We start from the raw sequence: 14896 nt of genomic DNA on the forward strand, positions 1-14896 counted from the left end.
TGTATGTATGTGTATATGTATTTGTATGTATATGTATATATGTATGGGTTTTTATTGTACGCTGCCCCGAGTCCTTTTGGAGAGGGAGCGGCTAACAAATTAAATTTATTTATTATTTATTTATTATTCCTGCCTAAGCAGGAAGTTGGACTAGAAGACCTTCAAGGTCCCTTCCAACTCTGTTATTCTAGTCTATTCTACTCTCCTCCCTCGTAGCTGGCTCTGTCTGCGTTGTTCTCAACTTCTCTCTTCTCTCCGTGCTAGGATCAGGATCAGCAATTCCCTGTGAACAGTTGCTCCCCCCTCCTTGCCCCCAATTAATCTGTCAGGGTTCCAAATAGCATCCGAAAGTAAATCAGAGTCCGAGACAAAAGTTTCCTCAAAGTTCCAATTTGTCAAGAGAGCTATGTTGGTATATCTGGGAAAACCTGAATCTGAAAGCTTCCCCATTTCCCCCACCCAGTTGAAAGTTCAAGACCCTGCCCCAACACCCACAAGTCCATCCCATGGTCCAATCTCCCACTGCCACGAAGACAGAGTCCACCCATCCAGTTCCAGCCAGGTGCAGAGACAAAGGATGACCTCGAGTTTCTAAGAAGAATGTTGTTATGGCTACCTATCATCTAACTCCGTACAATCCCCCCTCCCATTTTCCCACAATAGAAAACGAATAGTAGAAAGTGTGGCAGGCCCTGAAGTCTAAAAGAAAAGATGGCTTGGAGGCCTGACATTATCTTTAAACGTGTTTCCCCCTACAGGGAACCCCGGGCCTTCCCCAGGGTGGAATTGCAGCCGACGTCCTGCTCAAAGGAACCATCACCCGTCTGGCTACCGAGGACAGCAGTCTGGAGAAGAGCCGAGAAGAGGCTGCCACCTCCAAAGGCCACGTCATCTACGAGGGCAAAAGTGGCCACATCATTACCTACGACGGTGAGTGCCAAGGTCGGGATGCTCAAATGGAGCCTGTCAGGTTCCATTCAGGCAAAAGAAAAACACACAGAAGACGACTAAGCAGGTAGTCCGTGGCAAATGTACCGTATTTTTCGGAGTATAAGACGAACCAAGGTTTTGAAGAGGCAGATTAAAAAAAATAGTTTTTGTACTCTCCAAAACAGCCCATTTTTCACAAAAAGGGTGGGTTTTTTTCAAAAAAAGGGTGTGAATAGTACTTAGGAGGCTTGTAGAGTGCTCCTGGGGGCTGGGGGGGGGCAAAAATGAGGGAAAACTGCTCATTTTTTGTGAAAACTGGCAAATTTGAGCAAAGAAGGGCCAGTTTTCAGCTCATTTCTGCCCTCCCCAGCCCCCAGGAGCTCTCTGGAAGCCTCTCAAAGGCTCTGCACGGCCACTTTGGTGAAGGGGGAGAAGGGGTTTCGGGAGGCAAAAAATGCTGTATTTGGTGTGTAAGACACACCCAGATTTTCACCCTCTTTTCTGAGTGAAAAAGGTGCGTCTTATACTCTGAAAAATATGGTAATCTTTATAGGCCTGTCCCGGTACCTCCAACAAAGTACCACATTTTTCGGACTATAAGACTCACAGGTATATAAGGCGCACCAAGATTTCGAAGAGATAAGTAAGAAAAAAACAGTTTTTGTCCTCCCTGGCCCCCAGGAGCACTCTGCAGACTTCAGCAGGGCTGGGAGAAGGCGAAAATGCCCCGGTTTTTCACCAAAACGGGGGCATTTTTCCCTTCCCCCAGTCTTGCTCAAGCCTGCAGCGTTCTTCTAGGGCAGGGGTGTCCAAACTTGGGAACTTTAAGACTTGTGGACTTCAACTCCCAGAATTCCCCAGCCAGCATAGCTGGACACCCCTGTTCTAGGGGGTGGGGGAAGGCAAAACACCCCCATTTTGGTGAAAAACAGCCTGTTTTTTTTTTACAAAAATGGGGCTTCAGGAAGCCAAAAATGGCTGTATTCGGTGTTTAAGACGCACCAACAATTCCACGCTCTTTTAGGGGGAGAAAAGGTGCATCTTATACTCCGATGACGTGACAGACCATGTTGGTTTACATTGCCCGCCTGCGCTGGTGCTGTTTTCGTATGAAAGTCACTGCAGGATCTGAAGGTCCTTTGAGCTCTTGGCGCAGCAGGAAATCTAGTGTGGCACAGCAGCAGTCCAAGTCACGAAACGCCCCACTCACGAATCTCCCCACCAGTGGAATGGCAGCCTTGACACACCTCGGGTGAGAGGCACACCCAAAGCTGGACGAGGAAAATGAACGCTCCCTACGGTCCTTGGTGTGCTTTCCGAGCTGGGTGGTTTTCTTGCAGACGTTTCATGACCCAACTTGGTTACATCATCAGTGCTTGGAGGGAGAGGGGGTTTGTGAAATGGAGGAGTGGGGGGAGGAGGAAAAAAGAGAAAGAGGAGTAAGAAAAGGTGGAAGGAAAGGAGTTGGAGGAAGACTGGCATTCTTGGTGATCTGAGCTTGGTGGTTTTCTTGCAGACGTTTCATGACCCAACTTGGTAACATCATCAGTGCTTGGAGGGAGGGTGTTTGTGGAATGGAGGAGGAGGGGATAGGAAGAGGAGGAAGAAAAAGAGGAAGAGGAAGACTGGCATCCTTGGTGCTCTCTGAGCTTGGTTTTCTTGCAGGCATTTCATGACCCAACTAGGTAACATCATCAGTGCTAGAAGTGAGTGGGGTTTGTGGAGGAGGAGAATCAGAGTTTTGGTATTTTTGTTTCCTTGTTAGCTTTTTTTAAAAACAATTTTTATTTATTTTTGAACAAAGACAAACAAACATAAAAATAAAAATAAAAAACCCATCTTCCATTACAAATTGTAGAAAGTGTGTCAGTTGGTTACAGTATTTCCATGCATCTCTTCCATAGTCACCACCTGCTTTTCATATCAAATCGCATATTTTAAATTCACCTATATTCATGTATATCATGATTATTATATCTCAACCTTAATTTGACTGTAATTGTTTTTACATCCTTTTATATATAATATTCAAAATCTAGAATAGGATTATATGATAACATTCCATTAAATCATCCTTAAATCATCTAATCACAATACATCTTTATAACATATTCTAGATAAAGCGTTTAAACCTCCTCTCATAATCTCCATGTGTTGTTTATATAAAATTTCATATTATCAAACTAATATATCTATATGTATTGTTATCATTATTAATCATTACTTAACTATAGCTATTGTCACTTCATTTTATACATACTACTAGTAAACTAAATTTAGCTTAATTTTTTATTACACATTTTCATTGCATCAACCTGTATCTTTCCAGTAATAGTACGGTCTTATATCTTGTAGCATTAATGTTCTAGTTACTTCCTTAATAAATCTTGTATAAACTTCTCTTGGCAACATGTTGTTCCTTTCGTATCTCATAAAAGCTCGAAACCCAACATCTGCTGTTTCCATCAGCTTATCTTTGGTTATCACTGGTGCTTCTGTCAAGATTTCTCTCCTCATCTCCCTCAATTTTTCTCTCTTTTCTTCTTCTGTGCTTTGAAGTTTGGGGTAGAGTTCCAATCCATCTATCTCCCCTTTCCATAGTCCGCTCTTGCCATTACCAACCACGCTCACTTTGTTGTCAGTATCCACAGTTTTCTTATCTCTTTGCTCATTTTTTTCTTCCATTTTTTGAACTCTGTCATCCACATTCTTCATATGATAAACATCCTCAGTTTTTCCATCAAATTTTTCTGTTTTGTCATTCCATATTTCCCAATCTCTTTTCAATTCTCTCTGTCACAACTAATAGATTTTGAATTTCAAACATAATCATTTGCAATGTTATAGTTTCTTTTTCCTGCTGAGCCATTCTTTCAATTTTGCAGACACTGCACTATAGGATTCAAGGCTATTTAATAAACTTCAAACAGGTTCATTTATTATCTTTCAAGTCAAAATGTTGTCTTCCCTCCAATAGCTAGGGATAGAACTCCCAAAAAGCACCTGTATAAACAACTTGTGCTCTTCCCACTGTCACTGTCAGTAAACAAACTGAAAGAACCTTGAATCTCAAGTGATCAAAGAGAAAGAAAAACAATGTATCCAGCCTCTAAGTGGCAATGTAACTGCTTTTCCTCCTGTTATTACAACCCTCTTCATAATCCTTCTTATTATCTTCTTTATATTCCAAGCTTAAGAAAGAAAGAAAAAACCCTTAAATGGAGATCGAAAACAATCAAATCAATCAAATCAAGCATTATAAAAAAAGAGAACTTTAATCCATAGGTATAAGCAAAAGTGAAAAAAGAAGAAAGAATTAATCCATTCAGTTTAAAAAATAGGGAGCCCCTGCAAAAGTTCCATCTGTGGAAAAAAAAATAGAAACTGGATAACACACTAGATTCAATGCAGATCAATCTCGCTGCCTACAGTCTTCTGTCTTCAATCTTAACTTAATTTTTTTTCTTGGGTAGTCTCTTCCTCTAATAATAAATTTTCCTCACCAATTCGACACACTTTCTCTTTCCGCTTTCTTCCCGTTCCGGAGTTGTCCCAACTTCAGCAGCTTCATTAGCTGCATTTCTATTGCCGGAAAAAAAAGGCTATTCCTGGATCTTTCAGGGACTTTGCGGTGTCCCTGAGATCAGCAGGAGGTGCCCTTCTCAATCACTGTCTCTGCGGGACGGTTTAGGTCCGAATGGACCGTCCAGCAGCAGAAATATCGACTGTGATCTCGGAGCACCAAGATCGCACGTCATGCCGTCGCGACGTCAGCCCCTTTTCCCTTGTTAGCTTTTTGTTGTCTCTTGTAAACGGTATGTAAATCTCTCTTAAGTGTACTTGTCTACTGATAAACCCCACTTCCACTAGCACTGAGAATGCAAGCCACTGTATATAATCAGAGAGCAAATCCCACTCCATTCTAGCACTGATGATGTTACCTAGTTGGGTCATGACACATCGGCTAGGAAGCAACAAAGCTCGGAGCCAGCAGTGGCAGATTCGGGCAGTGAGGAGGGTTGGGGAGGAACCTGGGCCAGTCCTGGAGTCTGGGGAAGGCTCTGATGAGGGCTCTGTGTCGGAGGCAGAGAGGGGGCCAGGGCCGTCTGACAGTTATCAGCTGCCTTCAGAGTCAGACATCAGTGAGGCAGAAGAACAGCTGGAGCCTGTTCCCAGTATGCGCATGCGCAGAGTTGCCAGATGAAGGGAAGGAGCTGAAGAAGAGGGGTCGACTTGGGAGTAAGGCCACAGGTGGACAATGAATGGCCCCTCCCAGAGGGAATAATAAAAGAGGAGCGAAAGGGGAGTGGAGTTTGCAGGAGACACTTAGTTTGATTTGGAAGTAAGGTCACAGATGGACAGTGAATGGCTCCTCCCAGAGAGAATAAAAGAGGAGCGAAAGGGGAGTGGAGCTTGCAGGAGGCCATTAGTTCGCTTCATTGGTTCAGGACTCTCCGAGATTCCTTCCCAAGTTCTGCAGATATCGGCCTGGCAGCTCTCCAAGCCAGATAAGGTCTGTGACTGTAAATCCTCCCTTGAAAGACTTGGCTGGAGGTGAAGGAGCAGAATTCACAGTCAATTAATAAAAGGGGGTTTTGTCGGGAAAAGGAGTCTGCTTCGTGATTTTGGGAAGCCTCGGTCAGAAAACCCCCTCTCCCAGTCTTCTTCCTCCTCCTGCTCTTCTCTATCACTGATGTTGATAGCTAGTTGGGTTATGAAACATCCGCAAAAACCCCTCCCAACCAAGCTCAGAGTCCACCGAGGACACCTCGGTTCAAGCCGGAGCAATCGAAATTGCCTTCCCTCGAAAATTATCTCCATTTTTTCTAGGAGAATCCGAACAAAATACTTTTCCCTTTTATTCCCCAATTTAAGTTTTTTTTATTTTTTTAATACAAATTATACATATTATAGGAACAAAGCATTGTCCGGATTTTTTCTTTTACCTCCTCTCATTTACATAGTCCTTTTGACATCATAGTCTTGTATTCACTTTCAGCCAAATTATTCTCTTCCATTATTTTTCATCTTTATAGTTATTTTTTTTCTTACTACATAAACAATATCTTCAATTGCCCCTTCACAGTTTCACCCAATTTTCATTTCTTAATTTTTTTTCTCCATTGATATATTTTGCTACAAACAGCGTATATCCTCTAATTCAATTTAAACCTAGGGAGCATTTCTTTCCATTTTTTCTACATTTAACAATATACTATAATTTCTTTATTTCTGAATTAGTTACATAACCATAACAATTAGTTACATAACCATAACAATCTTACTACTATTCTCTTTAGTCTGCTAATGTCATTCTTTTTTCCCTTTCTTCCTCTTTTAGACATTTTCTCTTGGGCTCCCAAAAATCCCAGTTTTAATTCTTTTCCTTCTTCTCCCCCTTTCCCCTAACTTCTTCTTTTTCTTTTCCCTATTTTTGTGGTTTCCCTATTTTTGTGGTTATTGTCTTTTTTCTTCGGAGTCTTTACTTATTCTAGTAACTTTCCCGGGGTTTCCCCAGTTCTCCACCCTCTGCCACCAATAGCCTCCCACCGTCCAGTACGATCCCACAGAGTTGGCCTCCTCAGGGTGCCGTCGGCCAGGCAGTGTCGGCTGGTGACCCCCAGGGGGAGAGCCTTCTCTGTGGGAGCGCCTTCCCTCTGGAACGAGCTGCCCCCGGAGCTTCGCATAATCCCTGACCTCCTTTAGGACGTGCCCTAAAAAGTTGGCTTTTACAGCAAGCCGGCCTGGCCTGTTAATTTTAACTCATTTTTAAAATGTGAGTGTTATATAAATTGGGTTTGTTTTTTGGACTGTTTCTAATTTCCTTTTAACTTTTGTACTATGTGTTTTTTAATGCTGAATGCCGCCCTGAGTCCTTGGGAGAAGGGCGGCATATAAATCTAATAAATCCAATCCAATCCAATCCAATCCTTACTATTTTGTGGTTTCTTTTGGGGGGGGGATCTCCCCCTTTGTCTGCTTTTTCTTTGGGACTGTAAATCCCAAACGAAACACTTTTTCATGGGTCTCTCTTCCTGCTTCCCAACAGCTATCAAGAACGTCCGGGAAGGAACGCGGAGTCCAAGGACAGCTCACGATATGAGCCTCAAACGGACCTATGAAGCTATGGAAGGAAACATCAAACAGAGCATGTCAATGAGAGAATCTCCTGTCTCGACACCTTTGGAAGGTAAGCTTGGTTAGCAAATCCCTGTTTGTTTGTAGGAATTGGGGATGTCTACACCACAAGTCTCCAACCTCGGCAACTTTAAGACTGAGGGATTCTGGGAGTTGAAGTCCACAAGTCTTAAAGCAAAGCCGGCTGAGGGATTCTGGGAGTTGAAGTCCACAAGTCCTAAAGCAAAGCCGGCTGAGGGATTCTGGGAGTTGAAGTCCACAAGTCCTAAAGCAAAGCCGGCTGAGGGATTCTGGGAGTTGAAGTCCACAAGTCTTAAAGTTGCCAAGGACTAGATCCCTGGTCTAGATTAATGAAAAGGAGGACTAGGGGTGACATGATAGCAGAATTCCAGTATTTGAGGGGCTGCCCCAAAAAAGAGGGGCTCAAGCTATTCTCCAACGCCCCAGAAGACAAGACGAAAAACAACGGATGGAAACTAATCAAGGAGAGAAGCAATCTGGAATTAAGGAGAATTTTCCTGGCAGAACAATTTAACCAGTGGGACAGCTTGCCACCAGAAGTTGCGGGTACTCCAACACCGGAGATTTTCAAGAAGAGACTGGACAGCCATTTGTCTGAAATGTCTCCGGCTTGAGCAGGAGGTCAGACTAGAAGACCTCCAAGGTCCCTTTGCCATTCTATCACATTCTGTTCAATTTTGACATGTCTAAGCTGGCCAGAAACGTACACAAGCTGTGGTTTTTTATTTAGACAAAACGAACCTTCAAAGTATGTTTAAGGATAAATGGATATGTACTGGCTCCCTCAGGGAATTCATTAAAACACCCTAAATATCAAAAGTTTATGGAGATTCTCCGTCATCCAGGTCAGGGTTGTCAAAAGGCAACTGGCCTTCCTTACTTTTCTTTTTTCCCTCAGGGACGTTTCTCTTCTCATTCCAGAAGCTTCTCCAGTTCAGAACTGAAGAAGCTTCCTCGCCCGAGAAGGGAAACGTCTTCAAGCCAAAAAGCAAGAAAGTCCCCGTTGCCTATTGGAAAAGCATCTTTGGGACAATTGAAAGAGGAGAGAGAGAGAGAGGCTGTTTTCGGTAATTTCCTTTTTTCCCTTCCCCCTTTTAGGCTTAATCTGCCGGACTGTCCCTCAAGGGAGTCCCCACTCCGACATGAAGGAGAGGACCGTGTTGTCGGGTTCAATAATGCAAGGTAAGAAAAAAAAGACCCATGTTCCACTCTGCACCCAACTGGCAGCCTATTTGGCCACACCCACACAGCCACGCCCACATGACAGCCTATTTGGCCACACCCACGCCCACATGGCAGCCTATTTGGCCACAGCCACGCCCACATGGCAGCCTATTTGGCCACACCCACACACCCATACCCACATGGCAGCCTATTTTGCCACAGCCACGCCCACATGGCAGCCTATTTGGCCACGCCCACATAGCAGCCTATTTGGCCACACACCCACGCGACAGCCTATTTGGCCACAGCCACGCCCACATGGCAGCCTATTTGGCCACACCCACACCCACATGGCAGCCTATTTGGCCACGCCCACATAGCAGCCTATTTGGCCACACACCCACGCCCACACGACAGCCTATTTGGCCACAGCCACGCCCACATGGCAGCCTATTTGGCCACACCCACACCCACATGGCAGCCTATTTGGCCACACCCAAACAGCCACGCCCACATGGCAGCCTATTTGGCCACACCCCACAGCCACGCCCACATGGCAGCCACTCCGACATGAAGGAGAGGACCGTGTTGTCGGGTTCAATAATGCAAGGTAAGAAAAAAAAGACCCATGTTCCACTCCCCCCCATCCTCCTCCCCCCCTCATCTCTTCTCGCCTTCGGATGCTTGAGACAAAAAAGTCCCCTTGAGAGTCGGGAACCTGAGAGAGGCCTTTCGTGGTGGTTCCAAGGGGGCACCCGTTAGAGCGTCCAACACCTTGTGTACATAAATCCCAGGAAGAAGGACGCCTTTGTCCCGTGGGTGGTTGAAGATTCGAAGCCCCCTTGAGAAACCGGGCATCAATGAGTTGGCGGCAGCCATCCAATTCTCTCTGGATGCCACCTTGGCTGCAGCCAGGATTGCCTCCGGGGCACTTGCTGCTTCCGTAGCGTCTGGCAGATAGCGCTGGCTTCGGCAGTGGCAAGCGGGCATAGGCCACAAATGGCGCCTGGCGTCAGTGCGCTTTACTGGGGGGGGGGGGTTTCTTCCCTTTTTGGTTCTGCTCTTGACCCCTTCTTAATAGAAAACAAGGACAAGCGGAAGGTGCTTCCCATCACTCCGAGGAAGGGCAACCCAGGGCATGCGCTTTACCCCCGGCACTCTACCTTCCGTGCTCAAGACTACGGGTCCGCCTTCCGGGGTCAGGATTACGGGTCTTCTTTTAGGGGGGGTCTGATTTTGGGTATTCAGGCTTCAGGCAATACCAGGGGGAGCTACGCCCCTAGACAAAAATACCAGCCAGATAGGCAGCAGGAGGGCAGGCAGCAGGAACGTCCCTTTCGAGGGGGCGGAGGAAGAGGAGGAAGGCACACTGTATCTAGGAAATTAGATATAGGCCCAGCTTGCCCCCCCATAGGGGGACACCTGGCGTATTTCACCGATCTTCCTCCGATGCGTGGGTTCAGTCCACCATCAGATCAGAACTTTCCATAGAATTTCTCTCCAGCCCCCCGAGTTTTTCCCGGATCTGTCCAGTCTCAAATCCGTGGGTGCTTCATCACTGGAGGCTTTGAAGAAGAGACTCGACTGCCACTTGTCTCAGATCGTCTAGGGATGGACTGTCAATCTCATGGCCCAAGGGCTGGATCTGGACCTCAGGGTGCTTAGATCTGGCCTGTGGCGAAAACCGAGCTGGCACATGCCCTCCCCCACACACAAAGTACATTTTTGCTGCAGAAGGCTATCAAAACAAACTCAAAATGTTTTTCCTCTTGCATTTGAGCATGCAAGAAGGGACAGGAAAGAAATAGAAAAATATGGGAAGATGGGAAGAGAGCAAGGAAGGGAAAAGAAGGAAAGAAGAAAGGAGAAGGAAGAGGGGAGGAAAAAGAAGAAAAGGAAAGAAGGAGGGAGTGGAGGAAGGGAGGAAGGAAATATAATAAGAGTGAGGGAGGGTCTCAGGGAAGTCCTGCCTTAGCTCTTCTTTCCTTCCTTCCTTCCTTCCTTCCTTCCTTCCTTCCTTCCTTCCTTCCTTCCTTTTCCTTCCTTTTCCCTCCTTTTCCTTCCTTTCCTTTCCCTCCTTTTCTTTAATTCCTTCCTCATTTTCTTTCCTTCCTTCCTTTCTTCCTTCCTTTTCCCTCCTTTTCCTTCCTTCCCTCTTCACTTTCCTTTCTTCTTCCTTCCCCTCTTTTCCCTTCCTTTCTCTCTTCCCATCTTCCCGTCTTTTTCTCCTTTTTCCTTCCCTCTTCATTCTCCTCCCTTCCTTCCTCTCTTTCCTTCTCTTCCCTTCCTTGCTGTCTTCCCATCTTCCCTTCTTTGTCTCCTCTCTCCTTTCCTGTCCCTTCTTGCGTGCTCAAATTCAAAAGGGGAAGAAACATTTATCTTTTTGTTTCATTTCGAGTTTGTTTTGATAGCCCTCTGCCAGCGAAAACAGTGCTCCGTTTTCCCTGGAAGAGGCACCACGGGCTGGTCCTTCACTGCTTCCAGGCCGATCCCGTGGGCCAAATGCGGCCCCTGGGTCGAGTTTGACACCCCTGAGTTACACCATGTGTAATTGACAGACCGTATTTCATCCTGGATCTGTTATCTGTTATTTATTATTTGATTCCAGAATTTTTAATTGTATAATTCTGTTCTATGACTATAATAAATTGAATTGAATTGAATCCCGCACGTCTCTCTTTCCCAACAAAAGGCACCCCGCGCTCGACGGCGGAGAGCTACGAAATGGGACTCAAGTACCCGAAGATCAAGAGGGAATCTCCTCCCATGAGGGGCTTTGAGGGGGCCATCGCCAAGGGCAAGCTCTACGACGGGGTCACCACCATCAAGGAGATGGGGCGCTCCATCCACGAAATCCCCCGGCAGGAGCTGCTGAATCAGGAAAACCAGAAGGACCCCGACATGGTCCCCAACGTCCGGCCCATCATCGAAGGCTCCATCTCACAGGTGAGCAAAATGCTAGAGAACTGTCCGATCCTCCCGGAGGAATTTTTTTAAAGAGTTGGAAGCGATGGTGGAGGTCACGAAGGCTCACTCCGATTCAGGACAGGCGCCCGGATGCCAGGCAGACGGTTGTCTGTTCTTCTGATATAGGTAGTCCTCGACTTACGACAGTCCATTTAGTGATCGTTCAAAGTTACAACAGCATGGGGAAAAATAGACTTAGGATCTTTTTTCACGCTTATGACCCAGCCACGCCTACCCAGCCACTCAGATGGCCACGCCCACCCAGCCACGCCCACATGACAGCATAGATGGCCACACCCACATAGCTACGCCCACTTGGCAGCCTAGATGGCCACGCCCACACAGCCACGCACACATGGCAGTCTAGATGGCCACGCCCACACACCCACACCCACATGGCAGCCTAGATGGCCACACCCACACAGCCACGCCCACAGGGCAGCCTAGATGGCCACACCCACACAGCCACGCCCACATGGCAGCCTAGATGGCCACGCCCACACAGCCACACCCACAGGGCAGCCTAGATGGCCACACCCACACAGCCACGCCCACATGGCAGCCTAGATGGCCACGCCCACACAGTCACACCCACATGACAGCCTAGATGGCCACGCCCACACAGCCACGCCCACATGGCAGCCTAGATGGCCACGCCCACACAGCCACGCCCACATGGCAGCCTAGATGGCCACGCCCACACAGCCACACCCACATGGCAGCCTAGATGACCACACCCACACAGCCACGCCCACATGGCAGCCTAGATGGCCACACCCACACAGCCACGCCCACATGGCAGCCTAGATGGCCACCCCACACAGCCACGCCCACATGGCAGTCTAGATGGCCACACCCACACAGCCACGCCCACATCACATTCTATATGGCCACGCCCACACATCCATGCCCACCTGGAACCACTCAGATTGCCACATCGACCCAGCTATGCCCGCCTGGTGGCACAGATGCCCACCCCACCACCCAGCTGCTTCCCCCCTGGCACCACTCAGATGGCCACACCCAGCCACGCCCACCTGGCTTCATGGAGTCACCATCTGACCCCCTCCTCTCCTCCTCCTCCTCCTCCTCCTGCAGGGTACGCCCATCAAGTACGAGAGCAGCTCCTGCCAGTCGACCATCAAACACAACGTCAAGTCCCTGATCACCGGGCCCAGCAAGCTCTCTCGAGGCATGCCGCCCATGGAGATGTTACCCGAGAACATGAAGGTGGTGGAACGCGGGAAGCACGAAGACCCCAAGGCCGGAGAGATGCGTTCTCGCCACACCTCGGTGGTCAGCTCGGGACCCTCCGTCTTGCGGTCAACCCTCCACGAGGCTCCCAAGTCCCAGGTCAGCCCGGGGATCTACGAGGATGCTAACGCCAGGAGGACCCCAGTCGGCTATCAAAGCATGTCCAGGAGTTCACCCATGATGAACCGGGCCGAAGGTGGGTGGCCTTTGTGGCTTCTGTGATGGTCAGCAGGACAAGGGACAAAGCGGTTGACCAGCTGACCTGCCCTGACTCTAAAATTCAGGAAGCCTTTTAATAGCAATAGCGCTTAGACTTATATACTGCTTCACAGTGTTTTTATAGCCCTCTCTAAGCGGTTTACAGAGTCAGCCATCTTGCCCCCAACAATCCGGGTCCTCATTTTACCCACCTCGGAAGGACAGAAGGCTGAGTCGACCTTGAGCAGTTCAAGATCGAACTACCTGGCTGTAGGCAGAGTTTAGCCTGCAATGCTGCCTTCTAACTCATGCGCCACCATGGGAAGGGAGGGAGGGAGGGAGGGAGGGAGGAAGGAAGGAAGGAAGGAAGGAAGGAAGGAAGGAAGGAAGGAAGGAAGGAAGGAAGGAAGGAAAAAAAACAGGGAAAGGAAGGAGGGAGGGAGGGAGGGAAGGAAGGAGAAATGAGAGGAAGAGTCAGAAGGAAGGAGGGAGGGAAAGATGGAAAGGAAGGAAGGAGAAAAGGAAGAGATGGAGGGAGGAATAGCAATAGCCCTTAGACTTATATACCGCTTCGCAGTGCTTTTATAACCTTCTCTAAGCGGTTTACAGAGTCAGCCTCTTGCCCCCAACAATCCGGGTCCTCATTTTACCCACCTCGGAAGGACAGAAGGCTGAGTCGACCTTGATCCTGGTGGGATTTGAACTGCCAAATTGCACGCAGCCGGCAGTCAGCAGAAGGAGCCTGCATTCTAACCACTGAATCACTGTGCGTTTTCTTTCTGGAAAGGAAGGAAGGAAGGAAGGAGAGGGAGGGAAGATGGAAGGGAGGGAGGGAGGAAGGAAGGATGAATAGGAATAGCCCTTAGACTTATATACCGCTTCACAGTGCTTTTACAGCCCTCTCTAAGTGGTTTACAGAGTCCGCCTCTTGCCCCCAACAATCTGCGTCCTCATTTGATCGACCTCGGAAGGACGGAAGGCTGAGACGACCTTGAGCCTGGTGGGATTTGAACTGCCAAATTGCAGGCAGTCGGCAGGCAGCAGAAGTAGCTTGCAGTACTGCACTAATCACTGCGCCACTTTGGCTCATATATATATAACTTTTAATCAGTTATATTCCTATTTTCTTAGAATTTCAGAATTGGTACTAATGGCGTCTCCCTGTATATTGTTATACTGGTGTCCTTCGACTTACAAATATAGGTTTAGTGAACTTCCGTCGCTAAGCCAGATATTTGTTAGGGGAGTCACACTGATTTTTAACCAACTTTTTGGGACAGTTGTTAAACGAATCTCTACTGTTACTGTTGGTGAATCATATCATTGTCAAGCAAATCCGAAAGGAAGGGAGAGGGGGCAGGACATAGAGGAAGGAAGGGAAGAAAGGAAAGGAAAGGGGGTAAGGATGAGAAGGGATGGAAGGAGGGAGGGAAGACGTAGAGCAGGGGTGTCCAAACTTGGGAACTTTAAGACTTGTGGACTTCAACTCCCAGAATTCCCCAGCCAGCATGGCTGGCTGGGGAATTCTGGGAGTTGAAGTCCACAAGTCTTAAAGTTCCCAAGTTTGGACACCCCTGACGTAGAGGAAGGGAAGGGAAGAGAAGGGGAAAAGATGAGAAGGAAGAGAGGAGAGGGAGGGTAGACATAAAAAGGGGAAGGGAAGGAAAAGGAAATGATGAGAAGGAGGGAGGGGGAAAAGAGAAATGAAGGAAGGAAAATGAAAAGATAAGAAGGCGTGAGGGAGGGATGGGAGAGGAGGAGGGAGGGAAAGAAAGGAAGGAAAAGGAAAAGATGAGAAGGGAGGAAGGGAAGGGGGAGGGGAAGAGGAAGGAAGGAAAAAGAAAAGATGAGAAGGAAGGGGGAGGAAGAAAGGAGGGGAGGGAAAAAGAGAAGGAAGGAAAAAGGAAAAGATGAGAAGAAGGGAGGGGGAGGGTAAGAGGAAGCAAAAGGAAAAGATGAGAAGGGGGAGGGAGGGAGGGAGGATATAGAAAGATGAAGGGAAAGGGGGAAAAGATGAGAAGGGAGTGAGGAAGAGGAAGGGAGGGAAAAAGGAAGGAAGGAAGGAAAAGGAAAAGATGAGAAGGAAGGATGGAAGATGGAGGCATAACAAAACTGAGACAAAACTAAAATAATAATGAAATAAAACTAGTAAAAGTAAAGCAAAAATAACAAATACTAACTAAAAAAATGATATAAAGCAATAAAATATTATAATAATAAATAA

At 47.4% G+C, this 14896-nt stretch overlaps 1 protein-coding gene across 1 annotated transcript in view; it reads left to right on the top strand.

Annotated features, from left to right (window-relative positions):
• NCOR1 (nuclear receptor corepressor 1) overlaps positions 1-14896 on the top strand; it is a 140663-nt gene that overhangs the window by 94020 nt on the left and 31747 nt on the right. Inside the window, exons 27-31 of the mRNA XM_081940448.1 lie at positions 759-930; positions 6980-7120; positions 8188-8271; positions 10946-11199; positions 12319-12670. Coding sequence (XP_081796574.1) covers positions 759-930; positions 6980-7120; positions 8188-8271; positions 10946-11199; positions 12319-12670 — 1003 coding nt within the window. The remainder of the gene's footprint in view (positions 1-758; positions 931-6979; positions 7121-8187; positions 8272-10945; positions 11200-12318; positions 12671-14896) is intronic.

The sequence above is a fragment of the Natrix helvetica genome, assembly GCF_964273705.1.
Source record: "Natrix helvetica genome assembly, chromosome: 2".
Classification (NCBI taxonomy): Eukaryota; Metazoa; Chordata; class Lepidosauria; order Squamata; family Natricidae; genus Natrix; species Natrix helvetica.